At 51.2% G+C, this 26,684-nt stretch overlaps 1 protein-coding gene across 2 annotated transcripts; it reads left to right on the top strand.

The window, feature by feature from the left end:
- Positions 1-150: 150 nt before the first annotated feature.
- LOC120832524 (cysteine-rich motor neuron 1 protein) lies at positions 151-26,592 on the top strand. 2 transcript variants are annotated; one of them, XM_040198868.2, is made up of 15 exons: positions 151-1,316; positions 4,786-4,947; positions 5,222-5,395; positions 11,606-11,848; positions 14,961-15,140; positions 16,633-16,836; positions 17,576-17,704; positions 17,822-17,975; positions 20,320-20,441; positions 21,026-21,244; positions 22,060-22,275; positions 23,226-23,447; positions 24,127-24,243; positions 24,334-24,512; positions 24,590-26,592. In XM_040198868.2, exons 1-15 carry the CDS (start codon positions 641-643, stop codon positions 24,776-24,778), a joined length of 3,186 nt encoding a protein of 1,061 aa, XP_040054802.2. In that variant the 5' UTR covers positions 151-640; the 3' UTR covers positions 24,779-26,592. The 2 variants fall into 2 exon arrangements, with proteins under 2 accessions (XP_040054802.2, XP_040054803.2); XM_040198869.2 differs by lacking the exon at positions 11,606-11,848 and having other exon boundaries at positions 628-1,316.
- The last annotated feature ends 92 nt before the right edge of the window (positions 26,593-26,684 follow it).

The following is a 26,684-nucleotide window of genomic DNA, read 5'->3' as shown; positions in this document are numbered from 1 at the left end:
GTGGCACTGACACAATCAGCCCCCAGCTGTGCCCACCGTCCACACACACACATAAGCACACAAACACCGCTTCAACAAACAAGAAATGACCTTTTGACTTTCGAAGAAACGGCCACCCACGTACACAATTTGACACCTGCAAACACAAGTGAGCACGGACTCATCCACACAAAAGGTAAGTCTGGGGAAATAAATGTTTGATGGGCTTTGACAGTTAATGGCTGCATTGTCCAACAGAGCCTTGCTGTAAATGAGGGAAGGAGTGTTCAGACTGTATGTTGTATTCTAATTCATCATCATTAATCATAGTCCAATCTCGTATGTACACACTCATAATGGTGTAGTGTCATAAAGAGAGTACTGCAGATTGAGTAAAATATGCTTTTCTTATGCCAACATTCTGCTTTATTATGTTTCAAGTATTTCATATCTGTTTTCAAACCAGCAAAGGAAGCTGAACTGCAGTAACTTACAGAACACGTAACTAAGCAATAAGCAACTCCGAGTTGCGTCATTGCGCAACACGGAGACAGCTGCCGAGCGGGGACACATCAGTTCCAATCCGCCCCCCTTTGGCTCCTTGTGATTGGTCGGGGAATGTGTCAGTCAATGGGAAGGGGGGTGCGTCGCTAATTTCCATATGCCTGTGAAACAATTCAGAAGTCACATTGCGCTCTCGTGCGTCGCTGTCAGCCGCATCCAGCCTCAGTGGACGTCACCAGCCTCGGTCTTTGGATTGGTTACTCAGATGAGACGCTCGGACGTGCGTCTACCTGCCCTACCTGAACCTTTAGACATCCGCACACACAACGTCTGGTGGCATTTTGGCGTCTGGAGCGAGCTGCGGTGCGTTAAAATCAGCGCGCCACGGAAACTTCGAGGAAGTCTTTCAACTGTTGGTGTGCGCATCGCGGCGAGTCCATGTGGCTCCTCGTCTGACACAAGCGGACTACTTCGTCGGGGGGAAACTCAACGGAAAGCTTTTCTTTTCCCCCTTTTTCCTCAAAAAACAACAAACATGTTCAGCAAGTGCTCCGTTGTCTTATTGAATGCCCTTTTTCTGGTGCGTGCGCTCTCGGCTCACGAGTGCACGCCGTGTAGTCTCCGCGCTTGCGTTGCCAAAGCGCCGCACGGCTGCGAGGGCGGCCGGACGCTGGCCAGGGATCCCTGCGGATGCTGTGACCAGTGTGCCCGGCTGGAGTGGGAGCCGTGCGGCGGACAGGACTGGGCGCACGGCTACTGCGCCCTGGGGCTGACCTGCGCGTCCGTTAACGGAACCGGAGCGGCCGCGATCCCTGAAACTGGAGTGTGTAAAGGTGGGTGGTGCCTTTTTTTTTCTGAATGAAATCGTGTAACTGGGAGCAGTGTTGAAATACTTAAGTGTGCTGCTAAATGGAATAAATGAATGAATTCGGTGAGCAACCGCCCCCCGGGCATCACTATTGAAGTGTCACTTAAGCCCTGACTGCAGTGACTGTGTCGGTGTGCGCCGTTTTCTGTTGCCCCCTTTTGGAGCAGCTCCCCAGGACCCGGGGGTGCTCTTGGCAGCCAGGAGAGGAGTCATGTTCAACTGCTCCTTCTTCTCCTCACAGCCTTGAGAAAAGTGTCTGGAAGCAGTGATTTGGCATCAGGTTCAGCTTTAGTAGCCTCGTTTCTCTTTTTGCTTTACGACCCAAAGAGGCACTCAAGAGCCTGGGATGATTTAAACATGGGCACTGTTTAATAATAAGCTGCATGTAATAATTACCACCTGCACCATTGCAAAGGTCTCCTGCAGATTTACAATCTGGTTAATCCTCAGTGTTATACAGATCGGTTCGGGCCAAGACAAACTCACGATATGGCACATCTGGCACACCTTCTGAACATCCTAGTCATTTGTAGGGTGTCAGGTTCATAACATAAGTAGCACCTCTCCTGAGGAACAAACAACCAACCCACCCAGCGGCTCCTCCACCTGCACTTTGTCCAGCCGGGTTTCTGAATGATCGAATTGGACTGCGGACCCTGTATGTGTCTGGATGGCCTGACCCTGCCCTCTCACCATCCCTCTGTGGGGGTGGTCCGGGCTCAGGGCTCCGGGAAGGGTCTGAAGCCCCAGGCCGTCCCAGGAGACGGCGCCGCCGCTGCTGCTGATTGGGCCCGCAGGTCGGGCTGGCGCCTGGAGGACCGCTACCTCGGCAAAAGGAGCGACTTTGGGAGCGAGTGGCAGACTTAATGGCTCCTCCTGATTGAGCGGTGCCTCTTCTGGTCCTCTGGCTTCAGGGGTCTCAGAGCACGCCGCTGACCCCTAAATCAGACACACACGCGCAAACACACAATCTCAATATGCTAGCGGGTCCACAGGTGGGGGTAAATCAACACCTCCCGCTGTGTTTCAAGGGGCCACAGTAGGCAGGCTGCTGGAGGCTGATCCCAGATTTCCCTCTTCAAGCTCCAAGGGTCTTAAAGTGATTAGGCTCGCAATCAGGAGTAAGGGGTAAATGTTTCCGCTTTCTGATCCCCTGCTTTTCTCCTCCATAGTTTTGATATTCTGGGTGGTCGCAATTTGTTAGTGTTTTGTTGTTCGACGCAGCAACCTGTTTATAAGTGACATATTCCATATCCGGAATATACCCTGACAATGCACCAGCCCCAGTCATCATGAAAAATGTGTTCTTCAGACTTGGAAGTGTAATATAAATATACACGGGTATCTAAAAATGAAGTGGAAATGAGCTGGAGATAAAGTGTGCACTGTGTTTAAAGTGTTTAAATCCGGGCTGCCAGTTATTTAGGGACCAAAATCAATCTTAAACCGGTTCTAGTTTTCCATAAATACTAACTGCGATATTGAAATCAGTTGTTCTCATAACGGAACCAAATGTTGCGGCTTCACGTTGTGTGTTGAGTGTGTCAGGCGTCTTGTGAGTACACAACCACCTGCTCTAGGGGGAAAAGTCACCGGGGGCCCGTCACCTTCTCATGTTTGCTTCAGCGATCAGCCTGCGAGGGGACATGGTTCAGTCTTTGTAGCTAGATATTTCGTTTTGATGCTGTCATTGTCCTCGCTGGTTTCCACCAGCTCCAGAAGCACTTAACATACCACGTAACAGAACGTCTATCTTACATGGACGCAATGCCCACTCACATACCTTCTATTTCTCCCTTCCTTTGTTATTATCTAATGTTTCAAAGACTTCCTTTTTAGCTCACTATCAGCCAGAGGGCCTCTAGAGGTCAGCTTTCTCATCCTGGTTGCCAAGACAAGTAGTCTCAGTGGCTGAGAGAGGAATCCCTCTGGGATGAAGCCACGGACCTTGGTTTCAGCCGTGCCCAGCCAGATAATGGATAGAAGTGCCAGACCACACCAGGGTCAGGCCAAAGGCGGTTCTGGGCTGAGGTAGACCGGATCCCAACAAGCTGGGCCGACAAGGGGTCAAGCAAGAAGCGAGTTAATGGGACAATGCCTTCAGTGTTCAGCCATTCATTCATTGTTTTGACTTCTACGTCATTTTCTGCACGCCAGATTTAGCACTCTACAGACAGGCAATCCTGCCGCCACCACCTCAAATGAGAATTCCCTCCCAGGCGCAGGAAAGCCCCGGGATGGAAACCTTGTGGAGGTGAGGATCATTTTAAGGTGAAAGGAAATCGCAGTTTTGGTCAAAGTAGGCCGCTTGTGTTTTTCCCGTCCCGATGGCCGTCTGGTAGAGCTGTTAACAGCACGGACCAGCTAAAGGTAGTCTCACCTTCATTTTAGTGCTTGTGAGCGTCGCACACTACCAACCTCAACGCGGGGGAAAGAGTTTTCTTTCTTCTACAGATATATTGAATTACCTACCTATATTAAACATCTATTTTATTTAATATAATATATAATACCTTTTTTATATTGAATTGAATTGAAAAGACATCACTTTGAGTCCTCGTATTATTCTTGCTCCGAGACCGATTTTTATTTTAAGAGGCCTTATTTTCAGGTAGGATTACTACAACATTCCGATAAACACACCATGAGGCGGGAGTGTTTGTATTGTATAGTTAGACCTATTCACCGGACCGTTTCCTCTGGTGGCTGTGTGTAGAAAAGAAAGCCAGACTATTATGATAAGCTCCGATCGAGCTTCCACCCTGTTGACTGAGGCCTGGGAGCTAAATGCCTGGCGGGGGGGGGGGTTACTCTAGGTTACAGTTTGTCTCATCCTGTTTACTCTGCTGCCACTCTGCTGGCGAGATTGGACAACTGTGAAGGAGTGTAATTTGGAAGTACAAATATACGTTTATTCATGCGCGCATGGGAAAGTATTTCAAGACACATTAATCTAACATTCCTTCTCAGGGGTGAAGTTTGGTCCAAGTTGGGCAAAGCCCAAAAGGTGCCATCTCGCTAGCTGAAGGAACAATGAGTTGCGCAAGTGGCGACGGTACAGAAGAGGCCTTCCAGCGGCCTACGGAGGCGGAAACCCTGGGAGGGCCCCTTGCTTTGGAACAAAAGCTAACGAATGGAATCAATGGCTAAAGTAGCGGGGCACGATGAGGGAGGGGAGGATGGATGGCAGCCCAGAAAATACACTACTCACCTCAACGGTGGTGGTGGTGGTGGTGCCAGGGCAATGTGTTGCAACCGGAGCTGGATGCTGGCTAACCGCTAATCGGCTCTTGGCACACGTTAGCTTGCGTTGCGCTTTGTCTGCTTCTTTATTCCCGGTTCAAACGGGGGGGCGGAGGGGGGAACAGTCCACGTGAGAGGTTCATTATCCCCCCCCTGTATACCCTAATGTCCTCTGTTCTCCGCCCTCGCAGCGCTCCCCTCGCATCCAGAGGCCGGCCTGGAGGACGAGCGCTGTCCCCTGATGACGGGCTGCGACAGAGCCGCGGGCCAGTGCGTGTGCGATGCCCGTCACTCCTGCCTGGCCTCTTTCCCCTACGCGGACCAGGAGAGCTGCATGAAGGCCGGCAAGTCAGGTGAGCCGCACTTCTCTCTCTCTCTCTCACTCACACACGTATGTTCAAACACACACACACATGCGCACGGAGTCAGAGGGGATAATGCTGTCCATTGAGAAGAGCTAATCCATAACAGATGTGGCTGTGACTAATGCTACTTGCATGTCATAGCGATGACACGGGCTTTATGTAGAGGTCCCTCACTCTCCCTTGAGCGGTGCCATTGTGACTCATTGATGACTGGCGTTTGCGTGTGTGTGTGTGTGTGTTTGTGTCCACGGCGGTGTTTCAGAGGGTCGGAGGCACGAGCACCGGGAGAGACACCGAGAGAAGTATGTGGGTCCATCCAACCCGGCCTGCACGTTCTCTGGGTGTAACCTGACCCGGGACGGCTGTGTGTGCGAGTCCCAGAGCTGCCACCGCCACTTCGCCTACATCAACCGCAGCCAGTGCCAGGACGCCGCAGGTAACCGTCACATGACCCGCCACAGGAGCCCGGCGGACCACGCGCACGGCCGGTAGCTTTCCTTCAGGGTCGAAATGTGCGGCTTTCTACCAGAGTATGAAGTGCTCTGCAACTGCAAAGTGACTCTTCAATGGGATTTTTATCAGTCATATCCATTTCAAGTACAAACATTTATATGAAGAAAGCTACAGCTTTGCACACTTTGCGTGGAACACAGAATATATACAGTATGTTTGACATGAAGCATATAGCCGGCAACCAATGGAAACTTTCAATGTGGTTACCTTTTAAATATTAACCCATGGGTCGCGCAGTGGGAAAAGTAAAGGCAGAGGAGGTTGAGGGAAAGTAAGTGAGACGGAAAGATGGAAGGTGTGAATCTGACTGACCGAGTAGAAAAAGGAAGGAAAAGTCTCTGAAAGCTCCAGAGAGTGTCGGATGGATGCCTGAGAAGAAAAGAACATCCCTTGAATGATGTGTGAGGATACAACAATGTGTGTTCTCCCCCTCTTATTAGCACCCCGCGCGATGGACACTACCGAGGGAAAAATGTTGGCACAGAGCGTTTAGTTTCCTCCTTTGGGCTGCGAGGCGTCTGGTGGAGAGACACAGGCGCAAAGTGGCGGCTGCCTCCTGAGTGACAGGACTTCCACGGAGGGAACTCGCTGAACCTCTGCGTAATGTTGGGTCAACCTCGTCCTAATGAACAAGCAGGAGACTGAAAAAAATGTCCCCCGCTGTAGTGAACTGAGTGACTGATTAAGTCCAAAGCCTGCGAGTGAGTGTTTTCTTTATCTTCCCGCTGGATTCTCCCTTCAAAACCTGCCGGCATTTCAGACCGAGGACGAGACAAAACGCCGTCTGGTGACCTGCCCTGGAAACATATTTGAGATTATTTAGTCTGCAAATACCCCAGCGGGGTGGGGTGAGGGGGGGGGGGGGGATGTTCTCCATCGATGTACGCCGGCGTCTTCGTCGAACGCAACGTAATTACAGTCTGTTGTCATCGCGAAAGAAATACCGCTAGTTCCCCGTTTCGTAACAGCTTATGAGTTCTCACTGCAACACCCCCCCGCCCTTTTGATGGCCCCTCATTAAGTAAAAGACCAGGATATGTGTGTGTCTGTTATGTCTGCGCCTATGCACGCGCACGGGGACCGATGCGCGCCGTCACACACGACCCACGTGTGCGTTTGCGCCGTCTGTGTGAGATAATTATCTTAGTTTGTCTACAATGTTCCCGGCAGAGACCTCCCCTCCCCCCCCCGTGTCCGTCACCAGCGGGAGCGTCCTCGCCGACGGGGCCGGGACTCGGTCAGGATTGACTGTGGTCAGGATCTTTTCCCTCAAGGCGCAGGCGGTCGTTTAAGGCTCACCGGGACGCGGAGGCTCCGCTCGCCTGCACAACACACGGCGCTCTGTTCCCCTCAACGCCCGTCGGGAACATCTCCTCTCTAAGCTCACGCATGCAAATGGTTTGAGCATTCAGGTTCTCTGTGACTCACTCGGCGGTCTCGTTGGTTCACCCCTCCCCTGTGACACACTGTGATCTGCTGAAGCTCAACGTCTCGCTCCGCTCCGCCGCACCGTAGGTGTCCAATCTCCCCGTGTGTGCGCTGGTGTTGTCCCAGCGGGATCCTGTTCTCTCCGCTGGTATTCAAGATGCAATTTGGCTGCAGACGTTCAATCGGAAGCAACACGACGTAATGGCCACATGTCAGGGAAAGAGGATGTGATAAGTATGAGAGGAAGGGGGGGTGGGAGGCAGACGCAGGAAGATAGGAAATCACAAGTGAAGCAGACCGTTTTGTTGAGGTATTTGTGTCGAGCACAGGCTCCAGGGGCTTAGTAGGGTGGTGTCTGGTAGTTTTTTTGTTTTTTTTACATATTTCATTTATGATAACGGTCCTAACTGCTATTTTAGAGGAATTCCATTTGCCAACGGAAAAAAAAGCTGTGGCATTTTGGACGCGTTTCAGTCACCGTTGAAAATCCAAGCGACTTCAGAACGATGGCGGTGATGGAACAGAGCAAACTGCGTTCACAACCGGACAGCGAAGCGGTGCTCACTATGATTGCATGGCACCCACAAATCCTTCCACCTTTTTGCCCCCCCCCCCGCCCGTTTCCCCCGTCCTGCCCCTCTCTCCGCCCCGGTGAACGGACTGTTAGTTCTGCTTGGCTGCCGCCTCTTTGTGGCGGAGCTATTACTGGCCGAGCCAGACCGCCGCCGCCGGGCTGGCAGGGGCGCGAGACGTCTCAGCGCTGTGTGTTAGTGTGCCGTCCGCGGAAGCAGTGGCCCCCTTGTTGTACCCTGCCAGCTGCTCGTTTCCCAGTGTGTCATCTGTGTGTGTGCGTGTGTGCGTGTGCGTGTGTGTGTGTGTGCGTGTGTGTGTGTGTGTGTGTGTGTGGGTAGTGATTTCAGAGAGGGGACAAAAGTCCTGTGCAGCCAACGAGACAAAGAACTTCCCCTTAATGGCATGTTGGGATTGCTGTCTGCCCGCTCGCTGCTCGCGGTTTGTGGTTCAACCAAACCAGCCATAATCAGACCGGTGGTATAAGCCAAGACACACAGACACACACACACACACACACACAACCTCGCAGACCATTCCTCTGCGCCTAACCTTAACCCTCACTCCATTCACTAAATCCTGACCTAAAACCCCAGATCCATTCCAACTGCAGCCTAAGTCAACTCCTTTAGCTCCCAGGACGATTTCATCCATCATCCGCCGTTCTTTCCCCCCCCCCCGAATGGGAACAAATCCACACAGCCCAATCCGCCCACGGCAACACTGCCTCTGACGCAATTTCACACACCAGGTGTTCTATGCGTTTGCTACGTATTTGCTGAGATATGAATGGAGCTATAGTGTGGCCTGAGTGACTGTATGTGTGACATTTATTGGAGCATGGCTCCCCCGTGGTGGCTGGACCACGGGCCCTCTATGAGGTTGCATGGGAAGCCCCCCGCCCCCCCCCTCCCCGACTTAGGATTTCCTCCCTGATGTAACCATTAACCATGCCTCGCGTTCACCACTGCCCCCCCTCTTATCGGACACCTGGCGGCAAGCAAAGGGTGTGTTTTCAATGGAATGCGCACTTTTGCACACACACACACACACACACACACACGAAGACTCTATGAGCAAATGTGCACCTACATGTAGACATGTACTTATTACCTCACCCAAACATGCTCCTTCACAGCTGCCAGCGCTGTTACTCAGGACAGTGAGATCACGGTTTTCGTCTGCAAATATTTAGCCAGAGAGCGCGGCGTGCAGGCAGCAGATGCAGGCCTGCCGGCCGCAGCGCGCCTCCAGCCTCCAGCGTCTGAACATGGTGCAAAGTCCCCGCAAAAATGATTTTCGGTTCCGGTGACCCAGTTGGTGCCTTTCGGGCCCCCGGACCCCCTCCCATACCTGATGCACACCGTGGTCCCGGGCTGCAGCTTTGCGTGACGGACGGCCCTGATGCGTCCCGTTCGCGGAGAAACTTTTTACAAAACTTGAGGACACACCAGAAAACCCACGGAGGGTGGCCGGACTGAGACAGCTTTGTTCTCCGCTGACTTGCTTCCAAAGTCAGTCAGTGAACAGAACTCACATTGTGCGCATTTTCCATGAGTAAACTGGGCCTGTCAACACAGCCTCTTCTGCAGGGCCGAGCCGCTCTGGTTTAAGCAAAGACTGCCCCCCTTGTACGTGGGCTCGAAGAGAAGAAAACCCCCTTTAGATAGGAGGTGTTTTTCTTTATTCAATCAACGGAGGTGCCAGAAACATGCATTGGTAACAAAAGGGGCCGTTCTGTGGTAATTAAGAGATTTCCGCATCCCACCTCATGGAGACCTGTGTGTGTGTGTGTGTGTGTGTGTGTGTGTGTGTGTGTGTGTGTGTGTGTGTGTGTGTGTGTGTGTGTGTGTGTGTGTGTGTGTGTGTGTGTGTGTGTGTGTGTGTGTGTGTGTGTGTGTGTGTGTGTGTGTGTGTGTGTGTGTGTGACTGTTCCTTTGAGGTCAAAGGTTTTCCATTCTCTGCTATACTACAGTTATTAGGCAATATGTGCTTTTCAATCTGCAGGGAGAACTTCTCAAACACACCACATCAGGCCTTGTGTGTTTGTGCAAGCTGGAGTACGTCCACCATTGTGACACAAGAATGGTTCTGTGGTCGCTGACTCTCTCTAATTACAACCATTTATGCTCGGAGATAGAACACAAACAGCACAGAATAAAAATCCATTTGCTGCTGACTTTTCCCGTCCTCGCTGCCGCCTATTGTGCCTTTTCGAATATGCCAGCTAGAAAATTATATTAATTGGACCTGCAAGGCCTGGACTATTTCCACGGATGGATACAATTCTATTCATTTAAATGACAATGGTGTGTCTGCCAGCTGCTTTTCCCAGCGCACTCTAACCCCCGTCATTATCACAACTGAAGGAGTAATCAGCCTTCTGTGGGAAACATACAATACACAGAAAGTGTCTGTCAGAGCAGAACGTTGTAAAAGATCGTCTCGGGGCATTTTCCTTGGCTTAAAGCAGTGCGAGGTTTTCATATGCAAAACCAGTCTTCAACGGAGCACTGGAAGACTTTGTTTTAATGTGAAACATTCGCCAATCAGAGCTTCCAGATGAAGTTTATTTAACTCCAGCTTGGTAATTAGGCCTAAACCAGTTAAACGTGTTGTAGCCTCCCTTAATTCAGGGGTTTTCCCTTCATTTTCTATGAGGCTATTCAGCCTCAAAGTCTATCAATGAGAGCTTTGTGGCGGCGCTCACTGTTCCCAGGTTGCTTGAGTAAACAGTACAGTACAGATACCTCACACTCCGGCTCTATTTATCTGAAGCCAGAAAAATTCAACGTTTCCCCCTATCCTCAATTTCATCTGACAGAAATGTTACCCCCACCCACCAAAACACAGCGGTCAGTCATACAGCTCCTCTCATCCGTGTTTATTCTGGGTCAGGTAGGCATCAACGGTCACCCAAAATCTCAGCAGAGCATCATGTCTTAAAAAGAGCTGGAATGGTTGACTAAATACAGGATGAATGAAAGGTCTTGGCTCCGGAGTTGAGGACCGGCTGAGCAGAATCATTATCAGGGGATCAGCGGTCTGGACCCCAAACTGCTCGTCGGTTCAATTCCCCACATGTTGTGGTGAAACCCAGAGAGATCCATTTACAGGTCTTTTTAATTTTTAGGGATGAGGCCCATCCACTGAGAGACTCGCGTTGCACTGTCAAGAATACCTCATAACTAAGACATATCTTTCCAATGAGGCCGACTTTTGTTGATTCTTCTTCTGCTTTAAATGTCAGCAAAAATTTGGACCAAATTTCACTCTTTCTCACCCATAATTCCCGCACTAGTTTATGCCGCCTTTCCGCTCTCTCACTCTCAGCTGTCAAAGTGTGTGTTTAGTGTGTTTTCAGCAGGATATCTATCGACAATTCTAGGGACAGGACGAGAATATGCTCACCCCTCTTTTCTGCCAATTACACTGAGAACCAAAATAAACACACCCCTTTGGTTTGGGTAATCCAATCTTTGTAAGGTAGCTACTGTTCTCGCACAATGGCCGTATAGAGGGGAGCTCCACTTTTCTTTTCCTGAACCGGCTCCAAAATACACCCCTGAGCCCCCCGTGCCCAAATATCCAGTACCCTAGCACCTCTTTCCCCTTTTAACAAGCGGTATCAGAACCATTAGGTTGGCTCTGGCAAATGAAAAGACAAACACATCCTGGTATGCTAAGTGAAGGGGTGATTCTAAACTGGCAAGAAGAGGATCTCTGTTGAAGGTCGGCTGGTATTAATGGCTGGTTTTAGAGCGCGAGAGGCTGTTTGGATTGGGAGCCCGGCTGGGTGGGATCAGGGGCCCGTAGACAGGATGTGCACGGGACCCTTTCGTGTCTAGAGCGGCACTCTCACTTCTCTGACAGGGTGCTGCTGTCGCTGAAGTGAACTCAGCCTTTGAACAGTAACACGAGTAGCGCTGTTCTGAAGTGGCTCAACTGACGCGACAAGAAGCCCTCACGCCACACAGACACACACACACGTGTGCGGTCATAGAAAAAAAACCCTCCCTCCTCTTCGGAAAACAGGGTGGGGACTGTCGGAGCGCACAGCAGTTGGCGTTGGTGTCGGTGCCTCTTGCAACACACCCGCCCGCCGTTAACGTGCATCCGTTTCCATGTGTTTCAGAGGAGCTGAGGTGTGCCGGCGTGACGTGTCCCGCTCTGCCAGCGCCCTCCTGCCCCGAGGGTTCGGTCCTGACCAAGAGTTACACCCCGCCTGCCGCTTGCTGCCCCTCCGTACTGCCACAGTGCACTTGCGACCTGCGTGCCTGCCACAAGCCCAAGTGCCCGGGCGGTCGGCGCGTTGTACCGCTCAGCCAGGCCAGCGGGCGGCCGGGAGACTGCTGTGACGTCTTCGAGTGCCAGAAAGGTGATCGCACTGAACCGCGCACGTAATCTGCCTCTGATTGGTCCCCCACTGGGGGGGGAAAAGAGAGGGGGGGGTAGCACTGGCACAGTCGGTGTGAGAATCATCGCCTTTGAGGAAGCAATTATTTTCCTCAAGAGTAAGGTTTTCCTCCCCGCTGACCGAACGGCAACAGATGAAAAGGAGAGTTGCTGATTGGATAATTGCCGTTGTGCGCCGTTTATCAGGCCTGGGCCACGGTTAAGACCGTGCTTCAAAGACATATTTGCAAGGGTGTATCCACAATATTTCTATTGCCTGACGGGATATTACATATAATGGGTCTTGTAAAGCAAAGCAGTAGTTTGGCATTTTTTTGTGACAATAAATGCGGGGAGAGGCGAGGTACGGCAGACGTGGAACACAAACGGAGACACCTCAGCGGCCTCCGACGTGGCAGCAAGGAGAGTCAGCAAGGCAGGGAGGGGGACCCGTGGTATTGGTCTGTTTACTTTGCGCTCCCAACAAATATGCACTGTTTTACCAACAGAACGAATTCCCATTCTGGCCCCTCCGCATGCATAAATGAGTGCCGTGTCCCGGAATTAATGGACTTAACGAGCCCAGTGACCAGAAAAGTGCTTAGGCTACAAATTTGCTCAACAGAAGTGCAGTGTCAAAGGGTTCCTGTCTGGTCACACGTCCAAGGGGAAAGGGTTCAACAGTTCATTGGTGGGAATGCTTTTTATGTGCTCCCGTCTGCCAGTGGGGAGGGTAATCGAGTCCGGCAGGCCAGCGTGGGCTGAATGGCGGCCGTGGGGGCCATGGGATCAGTGTTTTGATAACAAGTGTCTGCTGCCCTTTGGGCCCGGGGCTTGAAGCCTTTTGTTGCTGCCCCTACTGTCCGTTAGGCCTGCATGACTGCGCGGCGTGTCACAAAGCTCCACAGACCGGGACATGGCGCAGGACGCCGACGCCCCCCCAAAGCGCTCCCCAGATGTACTCGAATCGAACGGGGGTGCTTTCAAATGGGCATACGTGTCCTTTGAACACCCATTAACACAACAACCCCCCCCCCCCCCCCCCCCCCGTCCGCTCGGGGCCTGGACTGATTCACTTGTTTCCACTCCCCACTTGGCCGACGACGGACTCTTTCCACCGCTTGCAGGAGGAGGGATGTATCCGATTGGTGAGCCCAACCTGGCAGCAGCGCCCGCACATGATCTTCATCCCATGATACAGGAGATCCCGTTTGGTTCTGTTTAGCTGTTGCCTGCTGTTCATCAACACTTGGCTGGCAAATGTTCTGTCCCCCTTTCCCCCTTTTTTAGTGATCCCTGGATGCTGTAGGTTCGGTAGACTGCACATGCTCTCTTTTTTTGAGATGCACGCTGGTGTTGAGCAATACGGCTGAGATCACCAGCCAAAGCATCTCAGGGGGGCTCAGCTTGAGTTTGTTCTAAACACGCAACAACAGTGTCCTCAGACATTGATTGCGTAGTTGTTTTGCTGACATAAGTTAAACTTGTTGTTCTAAATTGGCAATCGGTTCACGGCCGATACTGATATGAATAAATGACTATTCTGCTTTGGGAATAGCCATGTTTCCCAATGTGGCTTTGCTTCGTTGTGAATGATTTAGACAAGTTTAGGGTCAATGCTTTATGGCTCATTCTACTTATTCAATTATTCAAAATTAGAGAAGACTGCACATCACAAAGCATGTCTGGAATTTAGACCCTCGGACGCAAGTTGTTTTAGGGATTACCGTTAACAAACACCGCGGAAGTCACATGTGAGCGTCCCCTCATGTGACTTCCTCTAGCGGCAGCGAGAGGTAAAAATCACCGCGGGGCCTTTTGATTCTGTGCAGCTTCGGGTGCTTATTGCATTTTCTTTGCTTGGTTTTTCTGCACGCAATGCTGGACTGCAGGAACACTGAGGAAGAAAGAGGACGAGACAGAAGGAAAAGCGAATGTATTATCAACCGAATTCCCCCGGCTTAACTTTAAACCTAATGGTCCCACCTGCTCTGAATCAGACTGTCTGTCGGGACGCATACGGGTCATCGCTACAGACGCCATGAGTCTCAAAGGCGCGGCGTACAGATGGCGGCGTAACCTCTGCCTCTCATTAATAGAAACTGCTGGCCCCACATCTGGCTGCATCTGTGCAACACATTTACTCGCGCTTACAACTGTAGCTACTCCTCTGAATCCCAGAGACTTCCCTTACGTGACCACATTGCCTCACTCCGCGTTGGTTGGAGTGGGGTTTGATGAAAAGATGCTGCATGGTTTGTCTTTAGGATGTTGAGTCACCCCGACCATTGGCGGTGCATTCGACCGCGTTCTCTACTATTAACCGCGGAGATGTCGGGCTGTAACCCTCCTGCTGGTTGTTTTTGCATAATTAACAGTGCAATTTGCTTGGTTTGAAAATAGTATAATATATATATTCTGCATACAGTCATGTGTGCATGGATTCAGCCTTCAAGGGCCGAGTGCACAATGAACTCTGTTTTTGGTTGGACCCTGGTTTTCCAACAGCGCTGTAACGAACCTTGTTTTAGTTTCGTAACGCAGAGAAAAGACGTTTTTAAGTGCTTTGATGCTTTTGCGAAAGCCCGGCCAGCGCATTGATTCACTCCACCTGCCACCAGCACGCTGAGCCCAGATTCTGCCAAAGCCTCAGACCCACTACTGTTTTCTTTTACCCGCCACTGCAGGAGTTTGACTCCTTTTCAAGACCTAGATGTATCCCTGTGAAATTCCTTCTCATGGACTTGGCTTGCTCCATTGTCTGACAAATGCCATTCCCCTCCACCGGCTTAAGCCATCAGTGTCTGCGTCAGCACCATTTGGTTCGGATAAACATTTGCATCAATGGCAGAGCATGAATGGGTGTGTGTATTGCATTTGTAATTGATTGTATACAGTTGTGAGGTTCCCTCACTGATCGAGCTTGACGTTTGTGATTTTAAAAACTGCATTTTTCTGACATCCAGTCATGAGGAGGCAAATTCTTGTGTTAAGTCTTTGCACAAATGGACACGGGACTGCACGGCACGATTCCCTTCATCACACGGTTCTGTCAGCAGCTGTCTGATTCCTCTCTTGCTTGTTCCCCTCCTCAGTCTCTCCTAAGTGCGTCCACAACGAGAAGGAGTACTCCGAGGGGCAGGTGTATCGCATGGACCCCTGCTGGCTGTGCCAGTGCCGGGGAGGAATCTCCTTCTGCTCCAAGGCGGAGTGCGCTGAGCTGGAGTGTGAAAACTTCTACATTCCTGAGGGAGAGTGTTGCGCCGTCTGCCTAGGTACACGCCTTCCATTTCATTTTGTTAAAAGGTGGCGACTCGATTCTTAACTTTGCAAAAACAATGAGGCAGAGGCGAGAAGGCCTGTGTGGCCGGCTGGCAGGGTGAAGAGTCTGTGCTGTAGAGGTGATCTCAAAATTCACCACGCCTAACACCTACGACCAGTGAGCCCCACTTTATTGGCTCCCTCATATAAGCGGTTTTCACAGTTGTTAACATGGCTGGCAAACAAGACACACACACACACACACACGAACGGACCAACCGGGGAAAGACTGTAGAACATAAGAACTCTTTGAGAGTGTTCAGCTTGGCTGTTTAATATCTGGTCCTTGCCTAATGTGTGGGGGGTGCTCTGATAGGCGCACCTGTTAAAAAGGGGGTTTGCAGCGCACATGGCAACCACATTACGGTCTGCCGGAGGCCAGTGGATGGAGACGGTTATAGCCTCTGCTCGCTTGTGTACAGTTCACGATTAAGAGCCCAGCTAAAATCCTGGAGCGACCCTTTAAAGTTCCATAAAAAAGGGTCAGAGTACAGCGGCTATAAAGAAAAATGGATCCTGTGCAGGTTAATCACTGCCAGGTGGAAGGAGCCAAAACTCGGCTGGGATCAGATAGGGCAAATAGGACCCCCTCCCCCTCTGTGCACTATATAATTTAAACGGTTTATAGTAAATGAAAAAAGGGCTTCCAGAGTTGGGCCTCGAGCGACGTACAGCGCCTCGAGCCGAGCAGAGCGGCCTCACAGATTTTCTTACAGATCGAAACACTCAATTCAAAGTTCTTTCTTTTGCTTTGGGCCAAACTCTATCACACGTACTCGACCTGCAGGGTCACGGCTGAAACTCGCGTGGGGTTTGTTCAAGCTTTCAGCCAAAAGGTGAGCGGACACGTCGGGGACCGGCAGTTACAAACGTCCTCCGCCTCGCTGTTTTTACAATGATCACATCTCCCTTAGGATGGTAATACCCGAAAACATGCCTCATGTCAACTTAAATCCCTATACATTTAGTTGCAAAGCCAAGGGCCTCTCCTCACTTGTAGATGTAGATAAAACATGTGAATTCAACAGCTCTTGGGGAGAAGCCGTCTCGTTAGCTCCCTCGTGGAGTATCCGGCTGCCTTCGGCTCGCCTCTCACTCGGCCTCCTGTTAATCCGATCACAGTAGAAGATGTAGTGTAACGTTAATTGGACTGTGAGCTCGGGTTTGAATGCAATTTCACAGCCAAAACAAACTGTAGATGTGACTTTTGCTGACAATCACATCAACGATTCACCTCCTCGCCCAGCGATTGGGGAAGGCCGATGTGGAGAAAAATCAAGCATCACAACCATTGGTGTTATCAAATGTTTACCCAATGACAATTATCATCAGTAATGTGGATTTAATGATCATGATGACAATGTATCCAGTCCCATTTCCCGGTATATCAACATAATGCCGATACACTCCCTGGCCGAGCCACAATGTGTCCTTCCGTCCTCTCAGATGTGGAGTTGCTGTCGATGGACAGCACCAAGGCCAGCTGCTGGGTGGACAACAAGCTGCGGGCCCACGAGGAGCAGTGGAAAGAGGACGACTGCACCTTCTGCCAGTGTGTGGACGGAGAACCACACTGCACGGCCATGGCCTGCAAACAGAGCTGCCAGTACCCTGTGAAGATCCCCGGAGAGTGCTGTCCCTTCTGCGAAGGTACGGCGATCTGACGATGTGATGCATAAGCTCCTGGGGGGCTTTGTCGGCGCGGGCTCATTAAAGAGGAGGCCACCGAACATTCTTCGAGCCGCAGGGTTCTTTGTGTTCCTTTATTGCCCTTGCCCGCCAAAATGAGACCCACCTGTGTTGGTGAGCCGCGGCCGCGCTCTCAACGCGCCGGGCTGCGTAATTGAAGTGGATCTTTTTTTTTTTTTTTCTTTCTTTTTTGTGGGTGAGCGTAATTAGTAACAGCTACGTGGCAGTAGACCTCTGACGGGAACGGCCGCGGCGCTTCGTCGATCCGGCCTCCCGCAGTGTGGCTTCACAATAAAAGCTGGCCCTGATTCAAGAGGCGTCCGTCTTACTTCCCACCAGCGGACACTCTTTTGTCTTTATTTGATAAAGAGTGCTTTTTAAAAGGCATTCGACCTATTAATGGGAGACAGTTCCAAGCAATAAGACGGAGAGGTATAACCCCCCCTTACTGTGCGACCCACCCTGGTGTAATTGCTCCACATTTATCTGTAATCGCTGTTTAGTCCATAATACGAGCAGCGTAAATAGGTAGCTATTACAGTTGGCACCAAAAGGCATCGATGAGGAAGAGCATGTGAAGGGATCCCAGCACACGTGTGTAAAAGAAAAGCCATAGTCCTAAAAATAAATCCCCAATCTTTATGTACTGTCGCTCTCACGCACGAGTTCTTAACCCTCCATCATCTCCTTTGTACCCTAGAACCTTCTTACGAGACGGTCAGCCCCCTGCTGTGCCCTCCGCTGGAAAACTGCTCGCTGTCCGCGAACGACTGTCCCTACGGCTTCCAACAGGACACGAACGGATGTCTGCTCTGCCAGTGCCTCGGCAGTAAGCATGAACGTCACACATTGGCTGCTCTTAACGGGGCTCTCGGTCACCCGTGAGGAGCCCCGTAGACCCTCATGCCGTCCCCTGGTCAGGTGACCTCTCGTTCAACTCTTTCAGATGACTCCTGCCCTGACCTGGGAAAATACTGTTCGCTCCAATGCCCGATGGGACACAAGACGGACGATTTTGGCTGTGAGGTGTGTGAGTGCAGCATTCCCGTGCCAAAGTGCCGCCCCTTGACCTGCACTAAGACCTGCCCCTATGGATTTGTGTAAGTACGCCCTGTGACCCCGTGGGACTCTCATTTATCTCGGAGGGTTTTTGAAAGGCATCTGCAGACGTGGAAAGAGCATGTTTTTTTTAAAGATTTTTTTTTTTAAATCATACATATGTGATTTTCTGGATTCGTTTTAGATTCCGTCACTCACAGTTAAAGTGCCTATGATACAAAAATGAGACTCCTACATGCTTTGTAAGTGGGGAAAACCTGCAAAATCGGCAGTGTATCAACTACTTTTGACACACTGCCAATCTTTTAAAAAAACAACGTTATTACATAGTATCATATATTAGGTCAGAATATGTCATTGGATAAATAGTATTTACATTTGTACGGTCAAGAAAAAGTTAAAATAAGAAATATATGTCAAAAAAAAGTCTAAAAAAGTTACTATCGTAGTCCAGAGTCTGTTTGGTCCTGGTCTAAAGGAAGTGGAACACGCTATTGCAGCAGTAGTTTGGCATCCAAGATCAAAGGGCCGACCTTGGTGGCAAATTCCAGGTCTTTAAATGTGCGTGCGTGTGTGTGTGTGTGTGTGTGAGTCATTTAATGGGATGCCCTCGCCAGCCTCTGAGCCCCCATGCAAACTCATCTCCCCCTAATCCCATTTTACCTAATCAAACATCTGGAACTGCTCTCTACCCGGACGCTCTGTCTCCGTGCACCGCTCTCATTTCATAAATCCTCATACCTGTCTCCAAATTTTACGATTTACTTCATGAAACCTATCCCGTCGGGATTGTTACGGCATCTCGGCCTCGCTGTGCGGAGCCAGCGCTTCAGACGGCCCGAATACGTCTGAGGAAAGGAGCGCGGATGAGGACGACCCTGTGGGGGGGAGGGGGGGGAAGAGGAGCAGGAAGTCGTGGCTTGATGCTTCATAAGCAAGCAGCCAAGGTCGAGCCTCAGAAGTCTGAAATCCTCCAAGAGCTGGCCATCTTCTCAATGCATCAATGCAGATCCATCTTCTCGCATGAGACCTCCGCTTGCAGAAACACCAGGCACACAAAGGGCTTCTGTGTGTGCATTGGCTGTATTGACGACATCCTGTGTGTGTGCAGTAACGTACGCATCCGACAATAAACCTCGGTGCAGGCCTCCATCCGTCATGACAGAAAAGAAAAACTAATCACCAGCGGCATTCTTCTGCTCATCACAGTTGCTGCACACTGGAAATTGTGCCGTGCCAGCAGTGGCAGCGTCCCAGGGGCCCCCCCGGAGGCTCCCCAAGCGCCTCCCCCAAGGGCCTCCGCCCCCCCCCCCGGGGCCCCAGGCTCTGCTTGGCATTCCACACACCATCTTTAAACAAAGAGTGCTCGGCGGTCGCTGCACTCTCTGCCTCTGTATTTGTACAGTGAGGCACCGGCCGAGCCCTCACAATGTTGTTTTTCGGCGGCTGCTATGCTGTTTTCGGCACACGCGGGTCCTGCTGTTTGTGGAGCCACGAGACGCTCTGTCCTCTCCACGGGACGAGGCCCTCCCCGTCCGTGTGGGTCCTTCTGTCCATGCTGCCCTGGTAGATTCAGATGAATGGCCCGGCGGCGCCGGCGCTTCGCGGTAATGGGTGTCATCACTTACCTCCAGGGAGAGACGCGAGGGAGGAAGGGTAGCTGGGCTGAGAAGAGGAGCCCAGGATGAGAGGATCAGAGGTTTTTCCACAATGTATCAACCTGCAGCTCATCACATGTATTATAAGGCTTATATTCGTATCTAGCCGGCCAAACTCCCCCCTGAAGCCTTTGCACTTCATAATGTGAGGCTCCGCTTTGACAACTGCACTCAGGTTTCATTTCTGCTCGGTTTGATTCTCACTCAATTTCCAAGGCAACCGCTTAAACCTGAACACCAGAATCTCCCGTCTCCCCCTCTCTTTCTGTCCTTTTTCTGTAACCCCCCCCCCCCCCCATCAACACGCCCACATGAGCCCCCGTCTGGCCGCTGCTCTCGTATGTCCACCGAAGGCTCCAGGAGCAATAAGGACGGCAGCAGAGGGAATTGAAAGCATCTGAGGAGGCTTTAGGTTGTTCCTCCCGGAGTCGTCGGGTCGGTATGATGTGGAAAGCACGGGGATGCCACGTGTTGGCCTTTTTATTAGGCCTTCTTCAAACGCGACGAATACAGAGAGGGGAAAACGGGTCCAGATGTTTATTTGCACCCAGCTTGAGCATCTGGGCCGACCCTCGATCACAACATCACGTCGCTGCCCAGCTCGCAATTCATCTCCAAGCGCTTTTCCAAACCACTCGAGCTGCACTGCAAGTGTCTTTTTTTTTTCTTTTACACCCTGTCATGTGATTTTTGAGTCATTTTTTGGTTTCTTTTCTTTATGACTCAGGAGGAACAAGCATGGGTGTGAGATGTGTCGCTGCATCAGGTGTCCTCCCTTCACCTGCGACAAGCACTGCAGCGACGGCTACAGGCAGAACAGGAAGGGCTGCTCCGTCTGCACGTGCAAAGGTGACCCACTATTTATATTTCTCACCCCAATCGCACTGACGTGCAGACTTTTGTGCGTGTTTGGATGCTTGTTTGTGTCTTTGTGCTTCCATCCAGCGGCCTGTGAATAGATTCCTCGCCACACTAGGTCTAAAAGCAAGTTTGCAGGCGCCACATTTATGCCGCACCACATTTAAGAGGTGTTTATTTTGCCAGTTCAGTTGTATTATAAATATTTAATCTTCAAATATACTTTGGGTTTTGCGATGGCGAGTTGATCGTCTCCACAAATAGAGGGACGCCACACAGACGAACACCTGTGTACCGCTGTTAACCTCATTTTCAAACCCTTGTACACAACATGTGGACTGTTAAAATATTTAGGGATAGGAAACTTTCTCTGGAAGATGGTTATTTTTGTGTGTGGTTTTTTTTTTTAAAGATTTAAATAGAAAAGTCAAACCCGGTTCAGCTCGCTGTGTTTGTTCCTGACCCCAGGACGCACTTTGAGCTGAACACACGCTGTTGTCACCGGTCTCTGCCGCGATGCATCAGCTCCACGCGTCCCTCAGACACAGTAATGCCTCAAACTTTTCTGTCTTCAGAAAGCGGTCGCGTCCCGAGCACCACCGCCTCGGCCCCGACCCCCAGCCACTGCCTCACCGCCAACGGGCGCCGCTACGAGGAAGGCGACGGCTGGCACGACGGTTGTCGCGACTGCTACTGCCACTCCGGGCGGGAGATGTGCGTGCTCATATCCTGCCCCGCGCCCAGCTGTTCTCATCCAGATGTGAGGCCCGACCAGTGTTGTCCCACCTGTGAGGGTAAGTCCCCGTAACTGCAAGTGTGGCTTTGTCAAAAGGGAAACGCCAGTTTTAAATAGCTTTTCATAGTTTTTTTAAGACTATTTCTGGTTGTTATACCTGTTTTTGAGTGGGGCAAGACCATTTTCAACTTCGACTTAATGGGAATTTTTGGAATGAAAGAAGAGAGAACTTGAGAACCAACCTGTTTAATCCTTAATTTGGAAAAGGAAAGTTTAATTAAATTTGGTGTTTTGTCCAATTCCAATGTTACTTGGTGGCGGTCTGGGGCTGTTCATTGATTTCGGATTCAATCTTACACTCAATTACTTGTTAGAAATGTATGTTGAGTTAATACATCTGCACGTAAGCACACATGCATATGTGGCAGTAGGACGTGCACAGTCCTCCATCGGCTCACTTAGCCGCAGGCTTTGGATCATTAGCAGCTTTTAGGCCTTAAAACTTCTCGGCTACTTAAACTCAACACAACACGTGGTCTGTTTCTCTAAAAACGAAAGGCACACGGATCCACGCCCCCACACTGCTTTTTATCATCCACCACCCTTCGACTCATGCGGGATATTTATGGAGGAGTGACTCAGTTGGCTGTTCAAATATTTAAAAGTGAAAGAATGCCTACAACTTTCCGGGAGCTACGCACCGTCAGGGGACAGCAGGCTAACTCTTTACAGATGTCCCCTTCCCCGCGGGGGCCGAAAGATGTTTTCAACTAAACCTGCGTCATAACGCAACTCGCCCGCCGACCCCACGCGGCTCCAGGCTTCTTTTTAACGGACAGTCTTCTCCCGTGTCTTTAATGTCTCCGTTCAAAGATGAGTCGGGCAGCGGTCAGCTGGAGGGGATGGACATGGTGGTTTGCAGAGCACCCGGGGGGGAGTTTTATGTGGAGGGGGAGACCTGGTACCTGGACGAGTGCACGGGGTGCACCTGCAGGAAGGGACGTGTCCTGTGCGACGCCGAAGAGTGTCCCCCCGCCCTGTGCCAGACGCCGATCCGGAACAAGGACACCTGCTGCCAAGTGTGCCCAGGTAACAGATGGGGGGGGAAAAAAAAGGCTGCAGGAGAGCTTCTCATAAAAGCCCAGCGGGCGCCGCAAGCGCCTGTTTCATCCTCAGCGGGTGGGAAGTATAAATCTGTTTTAGATGTGCTGGCAGGCGTGTGGTTTTGGAAGGTCCTGCACGTTGAACTCCGTCGAGCAGTTTTAATGTCAAGCGCACATTCTCATAAAGAAACCAGCCAAGACCGGTTGGAATTACACAGTCCTCCTCCAGGCAGCCCAACGCACACGTGGACTACTTTCACTGTGGAGGTTCATCCCGACTCCCGTACAGCTCGAAAATGTAACCGATATCTCTGAAGCTCTTGACATTCCTCTGGTTGTGGGAATAAACACAAAAAAAAAAAAAAAACGCACACATATTTGATCTGCAACTGTACACAAACACTCGAGCCCCTTCACACACACACACACACACACACACACACTTCAAGTCAACATATCCCAAGTATTCCCGAGCATGAGGCCCACAAATCAGCAACGCGTGACTGCCGCTGAGAGCTGCTCCTCGAGAATGCCTTATCCGCCTGCATCTCCCGTCACAAAAGCAGATTGTCGGGGGCCGGCCTTTGATATGCGCACGGGCCTGATCGCCAGGAATGTGGGAATAATACACGTCTGGCTGACAGGCCCTGTGATGTATGTATACAGTAGGGCAGCGCAGTTTGCACATGCTATCTGAAAGTCTTTGGTCATGAAAAGGACCATAGACGCGCCCCCCCCCCCCCCCCCCTCCCTCCGGCCCCGCGGGGGTCCGATGAGAGGGAGAGACAAGGCCTCGGCGCTGGCTTCTGCCGGAAGGGCCTTCGGTGGATTGTGATGTTCCACTGCAGGCAGTTGTGTGTGTGTGTGTCACGGAAAACAAAAGGGGCTATTCCCTCAACCTTATCAACCCTGTTTTATACCCGCGTGCGACCACAGAGGAGGCGCTGAGCTCCGGGCTGCCCGTGAACAACAGCCAGCAGGAGTACTGCATCACCGGCGGCGGCGACGTGCTGCTGTCGGGGGACTCCTGGAGGGCCAACGCCTGCACCAGCTGCACCTGCAACAACGGCACCATTCAGTGCTTCTCCCAGCGCTGCCCGCCGGCCAACTGCAGGGTGCCCGTCTTACGCAAGGGCCAGTGCTGCCCACAGTGTCTGGGTGAGTAGGTCGCCGCTTTCGCGATCCCAAAAGGCTCGGTTTGTCCACTTTGATACGCGGTTAATGTAACGCGTCCACCAAAAAAAACGGAGAACGAAACCTGTCAAATGAGTCCGTCCCTTTTCTAACAAGCGGTGCCGCTGGAACAAGGCACGGCCTGTTGTTGGGAAAGTTACGGTCCACAACGAGGGGGATGCCAGCTTCCAGGCCCGATGCGTATGCGTTCGCTCGTTAGACGCCGGCGCTACGGGGGCAAACACCCATCCAAAGCAACAACATTCCATGTGACACGCACGCACACACACACGCGCACGGTCCGCTCGGAGCGAAAACATTCCTGGAGCATCCGCACATTCACACGTGTTTCCTGTCGCCGGCTGAATCGGGCCGCACCGCTCGCTCTGCGGCGGCACAGGAAGGCAAAGCTCCAAGTCAGCTTTTCCTATAGAGGAAAAACCTCAGCATTGTTCCCCCTGATATGTCGCCGTTTTCTGCCCTTTGTTTTTGTTATTTGCCCTTTCGGATAAACAGCTCTCTTAACGTAATGCCTTTATAAAGCCACACAATGGGAGGGGAGGGAGGGAGAGGGAGGGAGACCCCGGGTTGGAAATGTTGATGCATCACACCGGTGATATTAACCCCCCCCCCCCCCCCCTCCTCCTCCACGTGTTCTGGACAGAGATTACAACGCCGGTGCCGGCGTCCAGCGGCGCCCCGAGGACGACCGCGGCGACCGGAGCGGAGAGCGCGACGTGGATCACCGCGGCCACCGCACCGCCCATCACGCCAGAGACAGGTACCGGCTGGTCGGCGTCCTCTCCGTGTAAACCGCACCCTAGTCAGCGTGAAGCTCCCCGTAGGACCGATGCTTGTCCGTGTCCCACAGACGAGCGAGGCTCGGGGGAGAATCGCCCCAGACAGACGGAGATGGCAGTCGTCTACCAGTCGGCCGCCTGGATCCTGGCGGGTCTCCTCCTGGCCATCATCATCTTCCTCGCGGTGGCGTTGCTCGTCAACAAGAAAAAGAAGTGGGTGCAGATGTCCTGCTACAGCGCGCCAAAGAAGGTGAGGCGTCAATCTGCACGTTTTTAGGGAAACTTACGAGATCGGCCCGACGACGAGATGCTCTTTCTGCCGCTCAGACGGTGATCCTGAAGAAGCACGTCAACAAGAACTCCGTGGTCTACATGGAGCCCTCCAAGGAGAACAAGTTTCACAACGCGAAGAACGACTGCGGCGTCGTCCACTTCTCTCCGGAAATGAGCTCCACGTGCGCGGACAGGACGACCATCCCCAGAGCCAAGCTGAGCAACAACTGGACGCCGCGCTAAAGACAAGAACACACACACACACACACACAACACAACGCCGCTCGAACTCTGCCGATCCGGCACCGCCTGCTCTCTCTTACTGCTGTATCCATGGCGATCAGTGCAACAGAAACACACACACACACACACCGACACACACACCTTGGACGCCGCTGCCTTGTTCCCTCCCTTCTGTCTGTGTGAAGCTGAGGACGTCCTTAGAGAGAGAGACCAAGCTTGTGACGTCTTGTTTCTTTCAATACGTGTCCGCATTACTTTTTTGGCGTATGTGGACGGAATGGGGGGGGGGGGGGGGACATTTGAAAAGGACACAAGCCACTCCGGGCTCTGCTTTGAAACCGAGAGGCCAGAGAGGACCACAACGTGACTGTGGACATCGGGAGATTATTTCCTCCCTTGAAACTGGAACTCTGGAGGCAGTAAGACGAGCGTGGAAGCTTCAGGACGGGGGGGGGTTCAGGCCGTGTTTAAAAGGGGAAGAAGAGGATCTCTCTCTCCCCTTCACCCTCCCCCAGCAGCGAGGCCAAAGGAACCGATATTTCAGTTGAGACCAAATTGGGTTCAGCAGCCAAACCAAGTCAACCGGCTTCATGGACCCCCGGCTTTAGAATGTGTGCTTTCCGTCGTAGTTCTTGTATACTGCTAAGGTATCTGTTCTAGTTGTAGTGTTGTTCTGGGCCACCTCTCACTTTAAAAAAAAAAAAAAAAGTTTTTTATTACGGACGCCAGATTGTGGCTTCCTGACGTGACAGCCTGGTTTCTCCGACCTGGGAACTCGCTCTCTCTCGCTGTACAGAAGCCAATGGACTTCCTCTTTCCCATCTGGACCTCCGGAGGAATGTGATAGCGTGCCTCCCCCCACCCCACCCCACCCCCCATAACTTCTGTGTGGGTGCAGGTGTGCGTTACGGTTGCCACCGAATGTTGAGACATTTCGAGTCATTTCTAAGCCTTAATTCTTTCGCCTTAATGCATCGCTTGTTGACATTAAATACCTGTGTTTGCTCATGGAGGAATCGGAAAGCGGTAATATAGTCACCCGACGTTGAAACGTAGCCGATGGTTCTCATCAACACTTCACACAGCATTTTAAAAGAGACGTAGCACTTTTGTTTGAAGAACCTTTTATTTTTAGAGCGAGCTGCCTGCAGGATTCTTGTAGGGCTGAAGTCCCTCGACGGGGATTCGAAGGCATATTAAGCCCAGAGATGTTAAACCACTCAAGTGACCCGAGGTTGCAGCTGAAGTCTGATGAGCACAGTGAAGGATCTGAGAAGCGTTGCACAACCGACGGGGGGGTTTCACAGGAAAAGGGGTTTCGGATCGCAGTTCTCAGTGCGTTGCCAATTTCTCGATACGAAGAACTGTCCGATGCCAAAAGTGGTTTTGAGGCCAATTCGTATTGAAGTGTTTTAGTAAGTCGTAGAGTAGATTTGTGTCCGTTTGATTCATGATCATGTGCTTTAAAAATGAAGAGGCGACTGTAAAAGCTTACGCAATTCTTTTCTTCTATCCGTAAACAAGGAAAAGGAAAAAAAAAAAAAAGTAGTTTAAATTAGTAGGACCGAAGAGTACCTTATTTATTTTTTCACATAGCTTTATTTATTACTAAACTATAGTTTGCGTTTTTCTTTTTTGAAAAATGAACTGTTGGTAGCCAAAGCTGCTGTACATTGTAGACTATCTACCATTTCTATCTGCTATATCCTATACAAACTTATTTATTTTGTTGCTGCAAAACTTGTAAATATGTTTCCTAGATGAATGAACTGTAACATTTACACTTATTTTGAAAAATAAATGTTTGAACCAAAGTGGCCCAATGATGCTTTTTTTTTTAAAAAATTTTTTACCTAACACGTACAATTGTGGGTTTAAATGGGACTTTATTCCCTCAGCAGCACTT

The sequence above is a fragment of the Gasterosteus aculeatus genome, chromosome 15, assembly GCF_964276395.1.
Source record: "Gasterosteus aculeatus chromosome 15, fGasAcu3.hap1.1, whole genome shotgun sequence".
In the NCBI taxonomy this organism is placed as follows: domain Eukaryota; kingdom Metazoa; phylum Chordata; class Actinopteri; order Perciformes; family Gasterosteidae; genus Gasterosteus; species Gasterosteus aculeatus.
This window is presented reverse-complemented; position numbering and strand designations above follow the sequence as displayed.

What these genes read in the sequence shown, in the direction of transcription:
- LOC120832524 (XM_040198868.2), top strand. Translation starts at nt 641, where the DNA reads ATGCCTGTGAAACAATTCAGAAGTCACATTGCGCTCTCGTGCGTCGCT. An exon ending in CATGAAGGCCGGCAAGTCAG is followed by an intron (nt 4,948 to 5,221) that starts GTGAGCCGCACT and finishes GCGGTGTTTCAG; the next exon opens with AGGGTCGGAGGCACGAGCAC. An exon ending in GTGTTGTCCCACCTGTGAGG is followed by an intron (nt 21,245 to 22,059) that starts GTAAGTCCCCGT and finishes CTCCGTTCAAAG; the next exon opens with ATGAGTCGGGCAGCGGTCAG.